At 43.8% G+C, this 23132-nt stretch overlaps 1 protein-coding gene and 1 long non-coding RNA gene across 2 annotated transcripts; both read right to left on the reverse strand.

Moving 5' to 3' along the window:
- Window positions 1-1904: 1904 nt before the first annotated feature.
- On the reverse strand, window positions 1905-4029 carry LOC119285280 (dof zinc finger protein DOF2.4-like). The gene is made up of 2 exons (XM_037564521.1): window positions 3715-4029; window positions 1905-3489 (listed from the first exon to the last, which is right to left on the reverse strand). Exons 1-2 carry the CDS (start codon window positions 3766-3768, stop codon window positions 2395-2397), a joined length of 1149 nt encoding a protein of 382 aa, XP_037420418.1. The 5' UTR covers window positions 3769-4029; the 3' UTR covers window positions 1905-2394.
- Window positions 4030-11684: 7655 nt separating this feature from the next.
- On the reverse strand, window positions 11685-15584 carry LOC119285281. Its single transcript, XR_005139429.1, has 4 exons — window positions 15168-15584; window positions 14827-14914; window positions 14221-14380; window positions 11685-13925 (listed from the first exon to the last, which is right to left on the reverse strand). It is a non-coding gene; the product is annotated as an uncharacterized LOC119285281 (long non-coding RNA).
- Window positions 15585-23132: the final 7548 nt, after the last annotated feature.

Here is a 23132-nt window from a genome sequence, read left to right on the forward strand (position 1 = left end):
GCTCTTCCATTGGCTCTCCCTTTCCGGGCCTCTCTATCAGTCCTTCATCCTCTTGCACCTTACAAATATGGCCGTCCACTGCTCTCGGTGTCAAGGTGATTCCCAGTCCATCATACATCTAAGCCACATGGCAACCCGTAGTACTTGTTCAGACATCGTTGAGCACTAGCTACATGAACATCGGGCGGCGGGTGAATATTTCCTCCTAAGACCAGTACTTGAACGTTTGCCTTACCATCATTTTGATTAAATTGAGTATCAAAATTATAAAAAGACCCTTCATCTAAACACCCCTCATTTTGCCCATAGTAACCATCAAAGTGGCTCAAAACACTTCTCACAACAAGTCCTAGGAAAACTTTCATGAAAAAATAAAGAAAAAAGCACTTTTCCCCATGAATAAACTACTTCCTCCGATCCACCTAATTGCCGCTGATTTAGTACAAAGTTGTACTAAATTTTACTAATTTGGATCGGATGGAATAATAATTTGGCTAACTCTTTTCTAAAGCCTCCAGGATCACTTGACCACTAAATTATCGTATCCCAAGCACGTTACACCTGGCCAGTTTTGTTTAAGCAAAAAAATGGTTCTCTAAATTATCATAGTTTAATAAATTTATGGGCACATGAAGTTTTGTCTAATAATATGACCATTCAGATCTGTGCAAAAAGAATCATAATGTTTTACACATAGATTTCATCCTCTAACTGAAATGTTGCTGATATTTTGTGAATCTTCTCTTGGCATGATTTTTTCATTCCAGAAACCTTCCAAGTGGTAATTTACTCTGAGATGTGATAGTTTAGGGTGTTACGTGAGATCACTAAATGTGAGCTAAAACCTATATATTGAGGGGATATCAGTTACACGTTAATTATGTGTATAGTGTAGATCTTGATATTTAATATGATGCTAATTGCATGCTAAACGAGTTGAGCGTTCGCCATTAGGTCACTGGATCGACATAGTTTGATTGCCTAGATTTGTTGGATCTGCCCCTTTTGTTTTTTTCACATTGGTATAGATATAGAGATATAGAGATTTAGATGGATGCACGGTGCTTAATAGGAGAAACAAGCCTGCCCTTTCAGAAGTGTAGGAGATCTCCAATGGTTGGAAGTCCAAAGTAGCTTAATCAAATTAAACAAGGGCAAATGGGATTTGTAGAAATAAGAACAATGGTGGAACTCCTTCCTATGCATTTTATTTGTAAGGAAATTAAGGTGGGCATGCTAGACTACCCAATTGCAGGACTCTTAAATATGTGTTGCTCTAAATAATAATCGGCATACACATAGATAATACTACATACTCATACATATTTAATGTATCATATATGATTTGCATAATTTCATAACTGTAATTAACAGATAGCAGATATATAGATTACCTTTACTATTATTACGTATACGGACATGTTCATGTGCTAGTTAAGTTCCCACCACATATAAATTTCATAGACATCTAACCATCAGTTGAGTTAAATTGTATGTCTCAATAATATGTGAGACATAATATATGGTGACTAATTCAGAATTTGTTGCAAATATATAGCAGCAACCATCACAAAGGCATACACCATAATAATCAATGTAATTAACAGACTAATATGAGTAGAGTTTGGCTAGGCATTTTTACATGCTGATTTACAAATAGGACCCATATTTAGAGATTTGGAACCGGGGAATATGAGAATTGTAATATTGGTCGATTCTGGTAAGCAGGCAACTATAAAATTAATACTTAACTTCATGGATTATGGTAATAGTTTACCGTAAGAGCAAAGGAAGAGTCTAGGACTAGGAAACCAAAAATAAAATGCATGCATGCAATTAAGAGTTGATGCACTAGTTCTAGCTAGTGTGACGTGATCAGTCAAAACTCTACAAAGAGAGGAACATCGGAATACACTGATGAAACTAGTACAGATGGAATATATATACATACAAGTTCACTGAAAACAAATCAATCATACATTCATTTCATGCAAGTTTGCACTGAGCACAATCTAATAATTAACCAATCTCCAATCCCCAAGTAAATGGAAAAAAACGTACGTACTAGTATGACCATATATACCCATCATTTAAGTATATCCCTCCATATGTAAGTGTGAAAAGGTTTTTAAAGGTAAATAACACAATGGACACGTACTACTACCCTGGCAGACCAAATGGGTGCAAAAGTGTTACTAACCAATGCAAGGAGCAACTTTAACTTGAATCCCCTACCTTAGACCATCATGAGCTAGCAGCGCTTCTACAGTACTAGTACCAGATGAAGAATTAAAGCTTGAACCCCTTCTTTAATTTAGCACTCTCCTGCTCAAGCCATGCATGTGCATCTCTTCTAGCCATGCCGGCCGATTGTCCAAGAAACTGCGGTGTATACTACAACAGGCCGCCGCCGTCGCCACCGCCCGACGAGGAATGGAATCCGGGGATGTTCATGGTCCAGCTGCCACTGCCATTGCCGTTATTGTCGCTGGCGTTGCCACCCCAGACGCCATCCCCTTGGCGTAGAGCCTCCATCACGAACTGCCTCTGCAAGGTCATCTCTTGCCCTTTGCTGTCCGCCTGCTTCATTGACCCTTCGTCGCGCCTCGCTGTGCTTGCACTAGACTGCCCTAACGTGAACATCGCCGGCGACGGTGCCGGTGCCGCTGCGCTGCTCCCTGCTGCCCGATTAGCTTGCAGCCCCAGTTGGTACATGGGCGGCGCCGGTGGAAGTTCCAAGAACGGGAACTGCTGCTGCTGCTGCTGCACCCGCCACTGCTCCAGTGACGCGCCAAAGGTGGCGCCCCCGCCGCTGGCCAGAGGGAACTGATCCACGCCGTCCATGTGGTGGTGGTGCTGCTGCATGGCGAGCTGCGGGAGGCCGGCGGAAAAGGCTAGCCCTAGGTTGGCCCCCGGCGGATGCATCGCGCCCATGAACGGCAGGTGGTGCGACATGGAGCTGAGACCCGGAGGGATGGATGCACCGTCGCACCCCAAGGTGGTGGACGCCGCGGTTGATGGCATAGATGACGCGCCACCGGGCAGCTGCCTGGCCGAAGAAGAAGATGGCTTGGAGGAGGACGCGGCGCCGGCGGATGACTTGGACGAGCGCTTGTTTCGGCGGCACCCACCCCCCACGGGGACGGACCGGAGGGCGCCCCCGCGCGTCCAGTAGCGGCGGCATGCCTTGCAGAAGTGGCGGGGCTGCGAGAGGGAGTAGTTGTTGTAGTAGCAGAACTTGGTGTTGGTGGAGTCGCACCGCGGGCACTTGAGCGCCGGCTCCGGCTGCGGCACCCGCGCCATCCGCGCGCGCTCCGTCATGGAATTTGGCCTCGCCTGCTGCCCGGCCGCGGCTTCATTGGCCGCTGAGCTTCTCGGCAACCCACCGACCTCGGGCGTCCCCGCCGCCGTACCCGCCGTCGGATCCACTGGCATATGCTGTGCATCGCCTACTCCGCCACCGCCCGTCGCCCTCTGCTGCTGACCTTGCTGTTAAGTACGCACACGTAAACATGTTATAGATCAGGAGAAGAAAGGAGGAGAGAATTGTCTGTGAATATTCAAGAGGAGAATATATATCTTCATGCTAAGCTACTTTAATTTTGCCAAATTCTCTTTCCATGAAGAAGCTGGCTATGGATGGACGGATCGCAGCTGGAGTGCTCTACAACGAGCGAGAATTGAAGGACAGGGAGAGGGAGGATCATGTAGTACCTGGTTATTCCAATTAGGCGGATCTAGGTATGCAGCCGCTGGAGGGAACACCATGGAAGCCAGTTAGTGTGGTGGATATATTTCCTCTCTCTCTCCCTTAACTCCAGCTTTTTTGCTGCTGAATTCAGATCTTTTCTCTAGAATTTGCACTTTTGCTTGTTGAGGATTTGTGTTTGCAAAGAAAAGGAAACAATCAGGGGAGAAGGAAGGGCGAGGTGGTGGAGTCCTCTACCTAGCTAGCAGGTGGTGGAGAATCACATCCAGCAGTCACAAGAGAGAAGACAGCAATGAGAGAGAGAGAAAGGAGGAGGGGGAGGAGAGAGAAGCTAGGAAAGAGAAAGGGCGGGGAAAAGCATGTATTTATCTTCTCCTTTTGTGCGTATGGTAGCTTTACATTTCTAGTTTTTGCTTTGTGGGGTTGGCAAGAATGTTTGAGAGAGAGAGAGATTAAAGTTGCCTTAAAGTTTAAGGTTAATACCCCTTTTCCCCCGAAAAATAAAGATTAATACTCTTCCAGCATTGTGGAGATTGGTATGAAATGGTTAGGCTGGTCATAGTGGGGAGTAACTTGTACTAGTGCAATATATATGATACTAGTTTATATTACTATTTATATAGTGCAAAGTACTCCCTCCATTTCTTTTTAATCCGTATATAAGGTTTGGTCAAAGTCAAGCTTTATAGAGTTTGACTAACTTTATATTAAAAAATATAAACATTCACAATATGAAATTATGCACAATGAAACGTATGTTCATACTATATAATTTTAGTATTGTAGATGTTCATATTTTTTATATAGATTTGGTCAAACTTTGTGCAGTTTGACTTTGACCAAATCTTATATGCGGAGTAAAAAGAAACAGAGGGAGTAACATAGTAATGGTGGCATAGATGACTTTATTTAATAATTTGTAGACTCATTTTGTCTTGGGAAGCGCTATGTTCAACATATTATGTTACCACTTCTCATTAACTACTCGTCACATAAGCAAAAAAAATTTGGAGCACGCTATGTTACTACTATTACTAGCCTAAAATTTCTCAGAGTGCCCTACTACTACTTGTACTAGCAGTAGTGTGGGGTAGGATCCACGCTAGTGCTAAATAGCCGTAGCCTAGGCTGTTGCCCTGCGCCACTACTATTCCTGCATATTTGATTTTCTTTATATTTATACTATATTTATACATCAATATACAGATTTTCATACAGTAGCAATGAAGAGGTTGTGAAAAAAACACGGATTAGCAAACACTTTGAGTGATTTGACTTCCAAGGGTACAACAACCTTCGTATATGCACCCCAATGCAAATTGGATTTGATAGCCATTGCCTCGACACTTGTGTGTCGTCCCAACATCATATCTTCCTACTAATTCAATTTGGTCACTTCGATCCATCCACTTTTATCTAATCCATGTTTCTTCTATGACGTCTGGATAATTAAGCTACCGTAATCCTCTACTAATGATGCCATGTCACTACGGTTACTGTTGATAAACTCGCGTTGACTCAATCCTCGTTCAAATTCAAATTTAAAATCGAGTCAAACTATAAAAGTTTTCAAATGTCAAAACTAAAATGTTCTAAATGTGGCATATAAATCATAAGTAGTAATGGTGGAGAAACCAATATTTTTAAAATGTATAAGTGCTAAAAAGTAATTAAAACAGTGGCTTTCACAATTAATTAAATGCCTTTTCTAGTTTATAAAATTTCACTATTTTATTTGGAGTACCAAACTTTTTGTGGCAGAGGTATAAATAGTAATGCTAATTTAGAAGCTAGTTTTGGATTTTATCTAAACAAAAATATATAGAAATTAAAATGGGAAAACAATAACAAAAATGAAAAAAGGGAAAAGGAGAAAGGATCCCTCCTGCCCCCGGGCCTTGCCATCGAATCGGCCCAGCTAGCCCACCTACCTCCCTCCCCGTCCGCTTTCCCTGTACAAGCGACCGCACCCACGGTCGTCACCACGCCACCTCGCTGGCGATGCCAGGGGAGGGGATAGCGCCTCGACCCCTTGCTCCCACTCTCCCAACTCGCTCCCCTCACCCTCTTGGCCTCCCTTCCCTTCCTTAGATCCGCCCCCTCGCCGAGCAGCCGACGCGCCCGTCGTCAACCACTATGCGACCCCCGCCTTCGTCGTCGTCCTCTCCGTCGCCCTTGTCGTTCTGCCTCGTCCCCGGGCCTTCTCGTCAACGCCCGTGAGCTTCCCTCGCTCCCCCTCTTTCGTTTCCCCGAAGCACTGATACGTCTCCGTCGTATCTATAATATTTTATTATTCCAAGCCAATATTATACAACTTTCATATACTTTTGGCAATTTTTTATACTATTTTTGGGACTAACATATTGATTCAGTGCCCAGTGCCAATTCCTGTTTGTTGCATGTTTTTTGTTTCGCAGAAAATCCATATCAAACGGAGTCCAAATAGGATAAAAATTTATAGAGATTTTTTTTGGAATATATGTGATTTTTGGGAAGAAGAATCAACGCGAGACAATGCCCGAGGGGGCCACGAGGCAGGGGGCGCGCCCCAGGGGGTGGGCGCGCCCCTGACCCTCGTGGCCACCCCGTAAGGCAGTTGGTGCCCTTCTTTCGCCGCAAGAAAGCCAGTATCCGGATACAAATCGTGTTAAAATTTCAGCCCAATCGAAGTTACGGATCTTCGGAAATATAAGAAACGGTGAAAGGCCAGAATCTGAAACGCAGAAACAAAGGGAGACAGAGAGACAGGTCCAATCTCGGAGGGGCTCTCGCCCCTCTGCCGCCATGGAAGCCATGGACCGGGGGTAAACCCTTCTTCCATCTAGGGAGAAGGTCAAGGAAGAAGAAGGGGAACTCTCGCGCCCTCTCTCCCAGTGGTGCCGGAACGCCGCTGGGGCCATCATCGTGTGACGGCGATCTATACCAACACCTCTGTCATCTTCACCAACATCTTCATCACCTTCCCCCATCTATCTACAGCGGTCCGCTCTCCCGCAACCCGTTGTACCCTCTACTTGAACATGGTGCTTTATGCTTCATATTATTATCCAATGATGTGTTGCCATCCTATGATGTCTGAGTAGATTTTCGTTGTCCTATCGGCAATTGGTGAATTGCTATGACTAGTTTAATTGCTTGTGGTTATGTTGTTGTCCTTTGGTGCCCATCATATGAGCACGCATGTGGATCACACCATAGGGCTAGTTGTATGTTGATAGGACTATGTATTGGAGGGCAAGAGTGACAAAATCTTCAATCTAGCATAGAAATTGATGCATACGGGATTGAAGGGGGACCAATATATCTTAATGCTATGGTTGGGTTTTACCTTAATGAACGTTAGTAGTTGCGGATGCTTGCTAATAGTTCCAATCATAAGTGCATAGAATTCCAAGTCAGGGATGACATGCTAGCATTGGCCTCTCACACATAAAACTTGCTATCGGTTTAGTAACGTAGTCAGTTGCTTAGGGACAATTTCGCAACTCCTACCACCACTTTTCCATACTCGCTATACTAACTTTATTGCTTCTTTACCTAAAAGAGCCCCTAGTTTCTATTTACGTGCTCTTTATTATCTTGCAAACCTATCCTGTTGCACTTGCAAAGTACTTCTAGTTTTATACTTGTTCTAAGTAAAGCGAACGTCAAGCGTGCCTAGAGTTGTATCAGTGGTCGATAAAACTTGAGTGAATATTTGTTCTACCTTTAGCTCCTGGTTGGGTTCGACACTCTTACTTATCGAAAGAGGCTACAATTGATCCCCTATATTTGTGGGTTATCAAGCATGATGCCGATGCCCCGCGCCTGCCGTTGCAGCTCCTGCTCCTGCCGCTGATGTCTTCCCCCTCTCCGGTTGCCGTTGCAGCTCCTGCTCCTGCCGCTGATGTCTTCCCCCTCTCCGGTTGCCGCTGCTGCCTCCTACCCCTACTGTTGCTCGTCATCCCCGTAGCCGTCAGCCGCGCCGGCAGCCCCCCGGCGCCTGCCCCGTGCCAGCCACTGCTGCCTGCTTTTGAGACCAGTGCGCGCCCGCCGCCCCATGCCCTGCCACGTCGTCCGCCGCGCGGCCACGCGCGCTCGGCGCACCCCACCCTAGCCACGCTTGTCCCCGCCTCAGGCCACTCGCTGGCCGCGGCCTCGCGCCCCTGCGCGCAACCCTGTGCGTGTCCGATGCAGCCTCTCTCCACGGCCGCTCGCGTCCATGCCCCGCACGCCCCGCCTCGCCTCGCTCCCCCTCGCGCTGCTTGCTGCCGTGCGCCACCGCCGCTGCATGCCGCCGACCCGCTTGATTCCGGCCACACCACGACCACCCGTTGACATCATGATGATGTCATGCTATCACAATAAGTCCATTTTTAATTAAAAATAATTGCATAAAAACTTTGGAAAATAGTAGAAAAATATCCACAACTCGGATGAAAATGTTTTCTACATGAAAGTTGCTCAGAAAGACGGGAAGAATCCGAATACGCAGTCTGTTCGTCTGCCACACGCCCCTAGCATAGCGAACGTGGAACCATCCCCCTCTGTTTCATCAGTCCAGAAACTGCAAACTTTAGGAAAACATTCCCGGATGTTATCCCCCTTCGCCAGTATCGTGTAGCACCGCGTTAGGAGACCCCTAGCACCGCGTATTGCCATGTTATGCTTTCTATTACTCTGTGTGCTTGTATGTATTGTTTCTTCCCCCTCTTCTCTCCGGTAGACCCCGAGACCGATGCTACCTCTATGATCGACTGCGTCGACGACGACTCTTCTTCCTTTTCAACAGAGCTTCCAGGCAAGCAAACCCCCCTTGATTATTCCGATATCGCTCATCCCATCCTCTCTCATGCTTGCATTAGATTTTCTATTGTACTTGGTTGCTCCTATTATGATGCATAGCCTGCTTTTGTAACCTACTCATTGTACCTTACCTGCTTATCCTAAACTTCTTAGTATAGGTTGGTAGTGATCCATCAGTGACCCCTCACCTTGTCCCAGTTGCCTAGGCTTGTTGACCGATGACTCGATCGACGTGATCGACGACCAGAGCCCGACACATCACATCGCCCCCTTAGTTGCTCGGCTTTGCAAAGCTACTATGGAGTGCTGAGGGTGATACCTCGTAGCGCACTCCTAATGATAACTCTGTAGTGTAGCTATTTGGTCATGGTCATCGAGGGTTGTTCCTCCTTCACCACTCCCGGTACGAGTCTGTCGTGCAACACCTGAACCTCGAGGGTGATTCCTCCTAAGTTCACCTTAACAATTACATCGAGTGGAGTCCATCGAGGGTGATTCCTTGGGTTTTCCCCCTTGATGTTATGGACACACGGTTACCTGGACTTTACTTGAGACCATTGTTAAGGACGGGTCGGCCCCGAGGGGTACCTGCGGGAGTTACTGTTACTGCAGGACTGAAGGGACAGACAGTACCACCCCAGTAGAGGTGGACCTGATTACCCGACAGTCTGTTGCGAGTCAGATTGACCACGAGGATACCCATGAGTTGAGGTGAAAGTCAGGCGGGCCCGGAGAGCACCCGCGAGATAATTACGAGGCACGGCCAGGTAGGTAGACTGCCCTGGAGAGAGAGGGTTGTGATGGAAATATGCCCAGAGGCAATAATAAAATGGTTATTATTATATTTCCTAAATCATGATAAAGGTTTATTATTCATGCTAGAACTGTATTGGCCGAAAACTTAAATACATGTGTGGATACATAAACAAATACCGTGTCCCTAGTGAGCCTCTACTAGACTAGCTCGTTGATCAAAGAAGGTTAAGGTTTTCTAACCATAGACATGAGTTGTCATTTGATAAGGGGATCACATCATTAGGAGAATGATGTGATGGACAAGACCCATCCGTAAGCTTAGCATTTGATAGTTCAGTTTATTGCTATTGCTTTCTTAATGTCAAATACATATTCCTTCGACTATGAGATTATGCAACTCCCGGATACCGGAGGAATACCTTGTGTGCTATCAAATGTCACAACGTAATTGGGTGATCATAAATATGCTCTACAGGTATCTCTGAAGGTGTTTGTTCAGTTGGCATAGATCGAGATTAGGATTTGTCACTCCGTGTATCGGAGAGGTATCTCTAGGCCCTCTCGGTAATACACTTCACAAGAAGCTTGCAAGCAAAGTGACTAAGGAGTTAGTTATGAGATGATGTATTACAGAACAAGTAAATAGACTTGCTGGTGATTAACGAGATTGAACTAGGTATGAAGATACCGACGATCGAATCTCGGGCAAGTAACATATCGACAGACAAAGGAAATTACGTATGTTGTCATAAAGGGTCAACCGATAAAAGATATTCATGGAATATGTAGGAATCAATATGGGCATCCAGGTCCTGCTATTGGTTATTGACCACAGAGGTGTCTCGGTCATGACTACATAATTCCCAAACACGTAGGGTTGCACGCTTAATGTTCGTTCACGCTAGAGTAATATTGGGATATTTGATGAGTGGTAACCAAATGTTGTTCGGAGTCCCGGATGAGATCCCGGACATCACGAGGAGTCTTGGAATGGTCTATAGGTAAAGATTTATATATGGGAAGTCATATTTTGGGTTTCGGAAAAAGGTGCCGTTTTTTCGGTATTGTACTGGGAAGCTTCCAGAAGGTTCCGAAGGATTTCGGAGGGGTCCGAAAGTCCACAAGTGGGTCCACCATGACCCAAGGGCTATCATGGGCTGCGGGGAGGCACCCTGGCCTTATTGGGCTAGGCGCACCAAGTCCTCAAAAGCCCATGTGGCTAGGGAAGGCAAAAAGGGAAGGAGTCCTAGTAGGAATAGAATTGGTCTGGGAGTCCAAGTCCTCTCCCCCTTAGCTGCGCCCTAGAGCTTGGAGGGGCTGTTTCCCACGCCCCCTCGACCTATATATAGAGGGGAGGGGCCGCCCCAAGAGGAGACACCAAGCCCTTGGTGCCCCTCTCTCTCCCGTTACTCCATAGTTCCACCGCCACATCCTGGCGACGCATAGCGAAGCGCTATCGGTGCTCCACCACCACCATCTCCACCACGCCTCCGTGTTGGTTATGATCCCATCTACTTCTCCTCTCCCACTTGCTGGATCAAGAAGGAGGAGACGTCATTGAGCCGCATGATACGTCTCCTGCGTATCTATAATTTTTTATCGTTCCATGCTGTTATATTATCATTCTTGGATGTTTTATAATCATTTTATATCATTTTTGGTACTAACCTATTGACATAGTGCCAAGTGTCAGTTGCTATTTTTTGCATGTTTTTTTTACATCGCGGGTAATAAATATCAAACGGAGTCCAAACGCAGCGAAACGTTTTGTGGATTTTTTTGAGGACCAGAAGACATCCAATGGGCCGAAGAAGCGCCTGGGGGTGCTCCGAGGGGAGCACAACCCACCAGGGCATGCCTCGAGGCCCGGGCGCACCCTGGTGGGTTGTGCCCACCTCCCATATCCCTCGGACCGCCTCTTTACTCTATAAACTAGTTGACTCTTTGCGCCAAATGGCGCAGAGACCCGCTAAAGACATGTTGTCGATGAAAATAATTTCATTTTGCAAGGACATTCGATAACCATGCTATATTGTCTATCACACTGCAAGATCAAAGTTGAAAAAAAATTATATTTGTATAACCCGTTACACCAAAAAAATTTGTATAACATGACCTGTTGTGCCAAATGGCAGTTTAAAATATTTGCATTTTTTTAGTAACTGTGTTTGAGCAAATAAATACGGTAAGAACTTAATAAAAGTTTAGCAACAACAGAGTAAAATTGTACCATGTGCAACAACAGCAAAAATTAGTTAGCTAATAAATTGTTTGAAGGGAACCAAACATTTCAGAGTAGTTTATCCGACATCTCATTCTAAAAAATGATCCCAAGCAGCCATCAACGAAAATACAATTGTTTTTAGGGTGAAAATACAATTGTTTTGATGCAGCGACGGTAAGAGAAATGATTAAACATCAAAGAAACAGAACATTTAAATTGGTTATTCCTTGGATGAAATCTATTGTTGTATCACCCAGCCTAGTACCAATTCTTGTCGCAACAACAATCTCACCCAATCCTCCTTCAAGAGGATACACAAAGGATATCAGGACACCAAATTGTGCGTGCTGTAACCAGGAACCTTAATTTAGCTTAGTTTCTTATTTAAGACCCAGATGATCAACCTAATAAAACAGCATATTCAAACAAATAAAATGACATTAGTCATGCATGCAAGATCAAACTGTCTGGCAGAAATCACAGTTAGAAGCATGCAATCCCAATTCACAAGGCGATAATCCCAGCAAATGATCAAAACATCCACAAGAAAAACAAAAATGATAGGCTGACAATTCAAAGACATGATGAAGAATATAATTTTTTAGAAGTAAAGCACCATAGAATTACTTAACAGGCACAACGAAAGGCGAGGATACTAACTTATAAATAAGGCCATCTTTATACAACCTGACAAAAGCTCAAGTTACAGCTTTTGACCTTTTCTCGTCCATTGTAAAGCACTGACGCACAAGGCTGACATTAAGTTCACATTAGGAATTGGAACTATAGACAATACATTGTTTTCACTATTTTTCTTAACTAAGGAAAATAAGAAGTTTATCTCATGGGTCCAATCAAGGGAGGCTCCAAGCCTATGTAATTGATTCAATACAGTACCACCATACTGATCTTTCCATTCTACGACCTATATAGAAGATGTTAAGAGGATACACCAAGTGTGCAAAGAAATAAGCTCACTATGATTCATGTCGCATCACACATGACAAATTGACACTGCCAATTATGAATTTAAAAAATATACAGGACTCTACATTGTTACAGCTTCTACCACACATTGCCTACAGTGCAAACAAAAGAAAAGACAACCATGCGTTATTTCAACTGGTGTAAGCAAGGCACTTATAATAGAGCAATATCATGGCAGCTCTAGTTATCAGAACAAGGCTAAAGTGTAGCTTAAAATCATTAGTTAACTCTGCTTCTATTCCGGTTGCTGAAAATCACAATAGTAAACTTGTCCCTAACTCTTTTTGTGATTAGTAGTCAACTGCATGACTAAACCATATCTTTTGTTATTATTGTGCGTCCGCATACATAACATGTTAAACTTAGAATAGTCGTGCCCTAACATGTTATTCCGGTAAAAAAAAAATCCTTGCGAAGATACACATACAAGATCTATGAGCACTATAGTGGAAGCATGATACTCTATATACATGGAAAATAGAGAATTGAACCGCTTTCCACGCAAAGTGACATGATGGATCTGGGCTTCCCCATGGGCGCTCATGTGTGGGCAACATCTGTACTGTTTAATATGCTTCGCCACTAAATTATGGTCTCATTGATTGAACTGTAGAACACAAATTTTCAAAATATGCATAATTATTACTTTTCGCTTTCTTTAATATGAATAACAAGAACTAAAGGACATATTCATGTCATGGAAAGTGAGGAAAGAATACTCAGAACCCTTTTCACCTTTCTTTTTCACAATCCTTCTCATGCACTCATCTTGACACGACCAATTATCATCCTTTGGATATATTTAAATAGAAAAATGTTCTGATTTCATTCCTTGATCCTCCACTCTATCTTGTCAAGCCACATGAATTATTCAGAACACAAGATTGTAAATATGTAAAAAAAAATAAGAGCGCGGAATTATGATATAGAAATAGCGCGACTCTGATTTCCTTCGTTCGCCGCCCCTCTGCTTCGCTTCAGGTCTCCACCCCCGTGTTGTGATGCTACTCTTGAATTCCAATCTAACATTCAGGATTCAGCTAATATAAACTCATTGCTCTTTGTACAATAGAGAAGTAACAGGGGAAAGAAGAAGCAGACTAAGGCATAGCCTAGTGGTGGGAAGGGGCTGATGCCTTCCCACCCACCCAGGTTCAAGGCATGGTACTTGCAAGTTGGGTTTGTTGCACCAATTATACTGTAGGGGGTTCCCCTATAGTCTTTCTATCAAAAACAGGGGAAAGAAGAAAAACTGGGAATTCACTTGCCCACTGAAGTGTGTAAAGCCCAACTCTGAATTTTCGGTTGTACCACGCATCATCATCCATCTCAGATAGTAAGAGCATGTCCTTTAGCAATAAAACATCTGCTTAATTTTGACCTGGAGGTAAAAAGATGGATAAGGCACCTCCAAATCATCTAAATCGAAACCTTTCGGTCTTTGCTTTCACTATGTCTAAGTACCTGCATGGTGTGAGCAGATCATTCAATCAGTACAAAAAAAGGAATAATGTTCTAAAAAAAAGTACACAACAAGGAATAAAGCAGTTCCATTAGTTATATTGAAACTAAACATATCATGCGTATAAATCCACTGGATGGTCAATTTTCTCACACTCATTCTCAACAAATCCTGTACATACCAAAAAAAGTGTCCAATAGGGAGCATATTCAAAAAACCTACAGCTCCTTGAAAGAATGCCCTTCTCCACAGTAACCAAGCAAGCTCATGAATTTCTATGATTTAATATAAACAAACCTGTGATGTGGAAGTAAAACCATTGGAATATGAAGTGAATAATGTGCATCTACTCAAGTTGTAGTTAATTCTGCATGCGGTTACTACGTCATCCTTGGTGGGGAGGGGAAGTTGGAGGAGGCTCTCAGATCTCGAGAGGCTTGACATCAGCGGCAATCATCTGCACAACACGAAAATAAAGATCAAACCTTGGTAACAGAAACAATAGGAGACCTGAAATTATGGACTGAACAAAAAGAGATAAGTTGGGGAGAAATTTAGGTCCCCAGACTGATGAGCTCTTGCATATGCATGATATTACAAATGTGATACCTTTGTGCTGCCTTTAGTTTTGAACCACTCGGAGACCATTCTAATCCCTCTAGCAAACATGTCAACATAACTATATGGGCAATGCATTTCGAACCATTGACCAAAGCATCCATGCACTCGAAACTAAAAGCATCTAATTGTTCTGTTCTAAACTATTTTAAAGTCTGCACTTTGTACAGCTGCAACTTGGTGTCATGAACTGAATTAGTGCATTACTTACACAACAAATATCAGATTATGTAGAAGTTGATAGAAATTAGCAGAAGTGGGCAACAAAAATCAGCAGCCCATCACCTTGCAATATAGAACATACTTTCGCCGACCATCATAGATCATACCGCTAAACAACAAGGCGCATCGGCCGTCCACTTGAATTATTATTCTGCAACAAAAGAAAAGCACACATAGAGCACCAATTAGAAGGGATCCTGCACACCAGTAAATGGTCTATATGGCAACAAAAAACCATTTAGCCATTCATCAGGCAGATGGTGTGCATTAGGTTGGGCCTGCTTACATGGTACAGAGGCATTTAGGCTACACAAATCTTGTAGATATGTGTGTGCATAGAAAGAGATCACAAATCCATAGATGTGTGTGTAGAAAAAGAGATCAGGAGCGAAGGGGAAGCTCACCATGGGGTCTCCCCATCCCCAAAATCTGCCTGTCATGCCAAGGAAGAGGCATGGAAAAGAAGGTGGGGTGGAGGCATAGGCGCTGCCGCCGCTCAGGGCAAAACAGAGGCGAGCCTGGCCTCCTCCCTGGCTGGGCGGCGGTGCCGCCTCCAGAAGGGCCGACCTGCTCCTTCACCTAGTCGCCCACCTCCTCTTCCCCTGCCCCTTCACCCCACCACCGGGCTCGCCTAACCCGCGCTCGATCTGGAACCAACAACGAAGAGAAGGAAGACGAGGTAGAGGGGCTAGCATGGTGGAGGAGGAATAGCAGGCGGCGGCGGGACTCCAGGGCGAAGGCCGTGGCGATACGAGGAGGGGGCGGATGAGAGGTGGCGGGGGGGAGGGGGGGTTCTAGGGCGGAGGCCATGGTGACGCAAGGAGGGGGGTGGAGGAGGGGAGCGGGAGGCTGTGGGGATCGAGGGAAAACAGGGGTAGGGTTTGTGTGACGGCTGGTGCGGGAGTGGGACGAGGCGGATTGGCTGCGGAAGCGTGGAGCAGATTGGTCAAAACCGTCTGCACGCGGCCACGACTGACCCAGCCAACCAGAGCACGAGACGAGCCCACCCGTTATAGGCCAATGGAAATGACCGTGAAGTGAAAATCAAATTTGACTATTGTGAAGATCCAACGGCTCAAGCGCAATAGAATGCAGATCAGACGGCCAACGAAGCCCCAATCGGGGAAGCCTTGTGGAAGTGAGTTGGCTAGCCTCTTTATAGTTTTAAATTAAATACCCCAATATTCCATAAACCCTAGGGGAGTCGACAAAAATCAATTCCAGCCACCGCAAGTTCTAGAAACACCAGATCTGAAGGAAATATGCCCTAGAGGCAATAATAAAGTTGTTATTTATATTTCCTTATATCATGATAAATGTTTATTATTCATGCTAAAATTATATTAACCAGGAAACTTAGTACATGTGTGAATACATAGACAAACAGAGTGTCACTAGTATGCCTCTATTAGACTAGCTCGTTAATCAAAGATGGTTAAGTTTCCAAACCATAGACATGAGTTGTCATTTGATGAACAGGATCACATCATTAGAGAATGATGTGATTGACTTGACCCATCCATTAGCTTAACACTATGAACGTTTAGTTGATTGCTATTGCATTCTCCATAACTTATACGTGTTCCTATGACTATGAGATTATGCAACTCCCAAATACCGGAGGAACACTTAGTGTGATATAAAACGTCACAACGTAACTGGGTGATTATAAAGATGCTCTACAGGTGTCTCCGATGGTGTTTGTTGAGTTGGCATAGATCGAGATTAGGATTTGTCACTCCGATTGTCGAAGAGGTATCTCTGGGCCCTCTTGGTAATGCACATCACTATAAGCCTTGCAAGAAATGTGACTAATGAGTTAGTTATGGGATGTTGCATTATGAAACGAGTAGAGAGACTTGCCGGTAACGAGATTGAACTAGGTATGATGATACCGATGATAGAATCTCGGGAAAGTAACATACCAATGACAAAGGGAAGAAACGTATGTTGTTATGCGTTTTGACCGATAAAGATCTTCATATAATATGTAGGGACCAATATGAGCATCCAAGTTCTGATATTGGTTATTGACCAGAGATGAGTATCGGTCATGTCTACATAGTTCTCGAACCCGTGGGGTCCGCATGCTTAACGTTCGATGATGATATGTATTGTGCGTTATGTGATTTGATGTACCGAAGATAGTTCGGAGTCCTAGGTGTGATCACGGACATGACAAGGAGTCTCGAAATGGTCGAGACATAAAGATTGATATATTGGAAGGCTATGTTTGGACAGCGAAAAGGTTTCGGATAGGTTCGGGCATTTTCCGGAGTACCGGGGGTTACCGGAACCCTCCCCCCAGGGAGTTAATGGGCCTTAATGGGCCATGGTGGGAGAGAAGAGGAGGCGGCCAAGTGGGAGGCGCGCGCCCCCAAGCCCAATCTGAATTGGGAGGGGGCCAGGCCCCCTTTCCTTCCCTCGCTTTCTCTCTTCCTTCTTCTCCTACTCCAAATAGGGAAGGGGGGAAACCTACTCCTACTAGGAGTAGGAATCCCCCCTTAGGGTGCACCATAGGAGGCCGGGCCTCCCCTCATCCACTCCTTTATATATGAGGGAGGGGGAACCCCATAGATACACAAGTTGATCTCTTAGCCATGTGTGGTGCCCCCCTCCATAGATTTCCACCTTGGTCGTATTGCCGTAGAGCTTAGGAGAAGCCCTGTGTCGGTAACTTCATCATCACCGTCAACATGACGTTGTGCTGATGAAACTCTCCCTTGGCCTCAGCTGGATCTAGAGTTCGAGGGACAGACATGTGTAGATCGCGGAGGTGTCGTGCATTCGGTACTTGATCTATTGGATCGCGAAGACGTTCGACTACATCAACCGCGTTACTTAACGCTTCCGCTTTCGGTCTACGATGGTACGTAGACACACTCTTCCCTCTCGTTGCTATGCATCCCTAGATAGATCTTGTGTGATCGTAGGAAAATTTTAGAAATACCGCGTTCCCCAACAGTGGCATCAGAGCCAGGTCTATGCGTAGATGTTATATGCACGAGTAGAACACAAAGGCGTTGTGGGCGTGGGTATATACATATTGCTTGTCGTCACTAGTTGTTTCTTGATTCGACGGTATTGTTGGATGAAGCGGCCTGGACCGACATTACATGACTGTGTTCATGAGACTGGTTCTACCGACGTGCTTTGCACACAAGTGGCTGGCGGGTGTCAGTTTCTCCAACTTTAATTAAATCGGATTCAATGAACAAGGTTCTTTCTGAAGATCAAAAAGCAATCACTATACCGCATTGTGGTTTTTGATGCGTTGGTAAGAATGGTTCTTGCTAAGCCCCGTAGCAGCCACGTAAAACTTGCAACAACAAAGTAGAGGACGTCTAACTTGTTTTTGCAGGGCATGTTGTAATATGATATGGTCAAGACGTGATTATATAAATTTTTGTATGAGATGATCACGTTTTGTAACACAGTTATCGACAACTGGCAGGAGCCATATGGTTGTCGCTTTATTGTATGAAATGCAATAGCCATGTAATTGATTTACTTTATCACTAAGCAGTAGCGATAGTCGTAGAAGCGATAGTTGGCGAGATGACAACGATGCTACGATGGAGATCAAGGTGTCAAGCCGGTGACGATGGTGATCATGACAGGGCTTTGGAGAAGGAGATCAAAGGCACAAGATGATGATGGCCATATCATATCACTTATATTGATTGCATGTGATGTTTATCCTTTATGCATCTTATTTTGCTTAGTACGACAGTAGCATTATAAGATGATCTCTCACTAAATTTCAAGGTATAAGTGTTCTCCCTGAGTATGCACCGTAGCTATAGTTCATCGTGTCGAGACACCACGTGATGATCGGGTGTGATAAGCTCTATGTTCACATACAATGGGTGCAAGCCAGTTTTGCACAAGCAGAATACTCGGGTTAAACTTGACGAGCCTAGAATATGCAGATATGGCCTCGGAACACTGAGACCGAAAGGTCAAGCGTGAATCCTATAGTAGATATGATCGACATAGTGATGTTCACCATTGAAAACTACTCCATCTCACGTGATGATCGGACATGGTTTAGTTGATATGGATCACGTGATCATTTAGATGACTAGAAGGATGTCTATCTAAGTGGGAGTTCTTAAGTAATATGATTAATTGAACTTTAATTTATCATGAATTTAGTACCTGATAGTATTTTTGCATGTCTATGTTTTTGTAGATAAATGGCCTGTGTTGTTGTTTCGTTGAATTTTAATGCGTACCTAGAGAAAGCTAAGTTGACAGATGATGGTAGCAACTATACGGACTGGGTCCATAACTTGAGGATTATCCTCATTGCTGCACAGAAGAATTACGTCCTAGAAGCAGCACTAGGTGCCAAACCCGCTGCGGGAGCAACTCCAGATGTTATGAACACCTGGCAGAGCAAAGCTGATGACTACTCGATAGTTCAGTGTGCCATGCTTTACAGCTTAGAACCGGGACTTGAACGACGTTTTGAACGTCATGGAGCATATGAGATGTTCCAGGAGTTGAATCTAATATTTCAAGCAAATGCCCGAATTGAGAGATATGAAGTCTCCAATAAGTTCTATAGCTGCAAGATGTAGGAGAATAGTTCTGTCAGTGAACATATACTCAGAATGTCTGGGTACCACAATCACTTGACTCAGCTGGGAGTTAATCTTCCGGTTGATCGTGTCATTGACAGAGTTCTTCAATCACTACCACCAAGCTACAAAAACTTCGTGGTGAACTATAATATGCAAGGGATGGATAAGACAATTCCCGAGCTCTTCGTGATGCTAAAAGCTGCGGAGGTAGAAATCAAGAAGGAGCATCAAGTGTTGATGGCCAATAAGACCACCAGTTTCAAGAAGAAGGGCAAAGGGAAGAAGGGGAACTTCAAGAAGAACGGCAAACAAGTTGCTGCTCAAGTGAAGAAGCCTAGGTCTGGACCTAAGCCTGAGACTGAGTGCTTCTACTGCAAAGGGACTGGTTAGTGGAAGAGGAACTGCCCCAAGTATTTGGCGGATAAGAAGGATGGCAAACTGAAAGGTATATTTGATATACATGTTATTGATGTGTACCTTACTAATGCTCGCAGTAGCGCCTGAGTATTTGATACTGGTTCTGTTGCTAATATTTGCAACTCGAAACAGGGACTACAGATTAAGCAAAGATTGGCTAAGGACGAGGTGCCGATGCACGTGGGAAATGGTTCCAAAGTCGATGTGATCGCCGTCGGCACGCTACCTCTACATCTACCTTCGGGATTAGTTTTAGACCTGAATAATTGTTATTTGGTGCGAGAGTTAAGCATGAACATTATATTTGGAGCTTGTTTGATGCGAGACGGTTATTCATTTAAATCAGAGAATAATGGTTGTTCTATTTATATGAGCAATATCTTTTATGGTCATGCACCCTTGATGAGTGGTCAAATTTTACTAAATCTTGATAGTAGTGATACACATATTCATAGTATTGAAGCCAAAAGATATAAGTTTAATAATGAGTGCAACTCATTTATGGCACTATCGTTTAGGTCATATTGGTGTAAAGCGCATGAAGAAACTCCATGCTGATGGGCTTTTGGAATGACTTGATTATGAATCACTTGATTCTTGCGAACCATGCCTCATGGGCAAGATGACTAAAACTCCATTCTCCAATAATGGAACGAGCAACAGAGTTATTGGAAATAATACATACTGATGTATGCGGTCTGATGAGGGTTGATGCTCATGGCGGGTATCATTATTGTCTGACCTTCACAGATGATTTGAGCAGATATGGGTATATCTACTTGATGAAACATAAGGCTGAAACATTTGAAAAGTTTAGAGAGTTTCAGAGTGAAGTGGAAAATCATCATAACAAGAAAATTAAGTTTCTACGATCTGATCGTGGAGGTGAATATTTGAGTTATGAGTTTGGTCTTCATTTGAAACAATGCAGAATAGTTTCGCAACTCACGCCACCTGGAACACCACAGCGTGATGGTGTGTCCGAACGTCGTAATCGTACTTTATTAGATATGGTGCGATCTATGATGTCTCTTACCGATTTACCGCTATCGTATCGGGGTTATGCTTTAGAGACGGCTGCATTCACGTTAAATAGGGCACCATCGAAATCCGTTGAGACGACACCATATGAATTGTGGTTTGGCAAGAAACCCAAGTTGTTGTTTCTTAAAGTTTGGGGCTGTGATGCTTATGTGAAAAAGCTTCAACCTTCTATCATAGATCCGGAGAAATGTGTCTTCATAGGATACCCAAAGGAGACTGTTGGGCACACCTTATATCACAGATCCGGAGGCAAGATATTCGTTGCTAAGAATGGATCCTTTCTAGAGAAGGAGTTTCTCTCAAAAGAAGTGAGTGGGAGGAAAATAGAACTTGATGAGGTAATAGTAGCTGCTCCCTTATTGGAAAGTAGTTCATCACAAAAATCAGTTCTAGTGATTCCTACACCAATTAGTGAGGAAGCTAATGATGATGATCATGAAACTTCTGATCAAGTTACTACCGAACCTTGTAGGTCAACCAGAGTAAGATCCGCACCAGAGTGGTACGGTAATCCTGTTCTGGAAGTCATGTTACTTGACCATGACGAACCTACGAACTATGAGGACGCGATGATGAGCCCAGATTCCGCAAAATGGCTTGAGGCCATGAAATCTGAGATGGGATCCATGTATGAGAACAAAGTGTGGACTTTGATTGACTTGCCCGATGATCGGCAAGCCATAGAGAATAAATGGATCTTCAAGAAGAAGACTAATGCTGAAGGTAATGTTACTGTCTACAAAGCTCGACTTGTTGCAGAAGGTTTTCGACAAGTTCAAGGAGTTGAATACGATGAGACCTTCTCACCCATAGCTATGCTTAAGTCCGCCCGAATCATGTTAGCAATTTCCGCATTTTATGATTATGAAATTTGGCAAATGGATGTCAAAACAACATTCCTTAATGGATATCTTAAAGAAGAGTTGTATATGATGCTACCAGAAGGTTTTGTGGATCCAAAAGGTGCTAACAAAGTGTGTAAGCTCCAGCTATACATTTATGGACTGGTGCAAGCATCTCGGAGTTGGAATATACGCTTTGATAGTGTGATCAAAGCAGATGGTTTTATCCAAACTTTTGGAGAAGCCTGTATTTACACGAAAGTGAGTGGGAGCTCTGTAGAATTTCTGATATTATATGTGGATGACATATTGTTGATTGGAAATGATACTGAAATTCTGAATAGCATAAAAGGATACTTGAATAAGAATTTTTCAATGAAAGACCTCGGTGAAGCTGCTTATATATTGGGCATCAAGATCTATAGAGATAGATCAAGACGCTTAATTGGACTTTCACAAAGCACATACCTTGATAAAGTTTTGAAGAAGTTCAAAATGGATCAAGCAAAGAAAGGGTTCTTGCCTGTGTTACAAGGTGTGAAGTTGAGTCAGACTCAATGCTCGACCACTGCAGAAGATAGAGAGAAAAATGGAAGTCATTCCCTATGCTTCAGCCATAGGTTCTATCATGTAGGCAATGTTGTGTACCAGACCTGATGTGTGTCTTGCTATTAGTTTAGCAGGGAGGTACCAAACTAATCCAGGAATGGGTCACTGGACAGTGGTCAAGAATATCCTAAAATACCTGAAAAGGACTAAGGATATGTTTCTCGTTTATGGAGGTGACAAAGATCTCGTCGTAAACGGTTACGTTGATGCAAGCTTTGACACTGATCCAGATGACTATAAGTCACAAACCGGATACGTATTTTTATTGAATGGTGGAGCTGTCAGTTGGTGCAGTTCTAAGCAAAGCGTCGTGGCGGGATCTAAGTGTGAAGCGGAATACATAGCTGCTTCGAAAGCAGCAAATGCAGGAGTTCATATCTGATCTAGGTGTCATACCTAGTGTATCGGGTCCAATGAAAAATATTTTGTGACAATACTAGTACAATTGCCTTGGCAAAGGAATCCATATTTCACAAGAGAACCAAGCACATCAAGAGATGCTTCAATTCCATCTGTGATCAAGTCAAGGAGGGAGACATAGAGATTTGCAAGATACATACGGATCTGAATGTTGCAGACCCGTCGACTAAGCCTCTCTCACGAGCAAAACATGACCAACACCGAGACTCCATGGGTGTTAGAAGCATTACAGTGTAATCTAGATTATTGACTCTAGTGCAAGTGGGAGACTGAAGGAAATATGCCCTAGAGGCAATAATAAAGTTGTTATTTATATTTCCTTATATCATGATAAATGTTTATTATTCATGCTAGAATTGTATTAACCAGGAAACTTAGTACATGTGTGAATACATAGACAAACAGAGTGTCACTAGTATGCCTCTACTTGACTAGCTCGTTAATCAAT

Source organism: Triticum dicoccoides, chromosome 4A (assembly GCF_002162155.2).
Source record: "Triticum dicoccoides isolate Atlit2015 ecotype Zavitan chromosome 4A, WEW_v2.0, whole genome shotgun sequence".
NCBI lineage: Eukaryota > Viridiplantae > Streptophyta > Magnoliopsida > Poales > Poaceae > Triticum > Triticum dicoccoides.

Excerpts from the sequence above, each read along its gene's own strand:
- LOC119285280 (XM_037564521.1), bottom strand. The coding sequence starts at position 3,768 with ATGGTGTTCCCTCCAGCGGCTGCATACCTAGATCCGCCTAATTGGAAT. Across the intron at positions 3,490-3,714 it reads CGCCTAATTGGAATAACCAG|CAAGGTCAGCAGCAGAGGGC; the intron begins GTACTACATGAT and ends CGTACTTAACAG.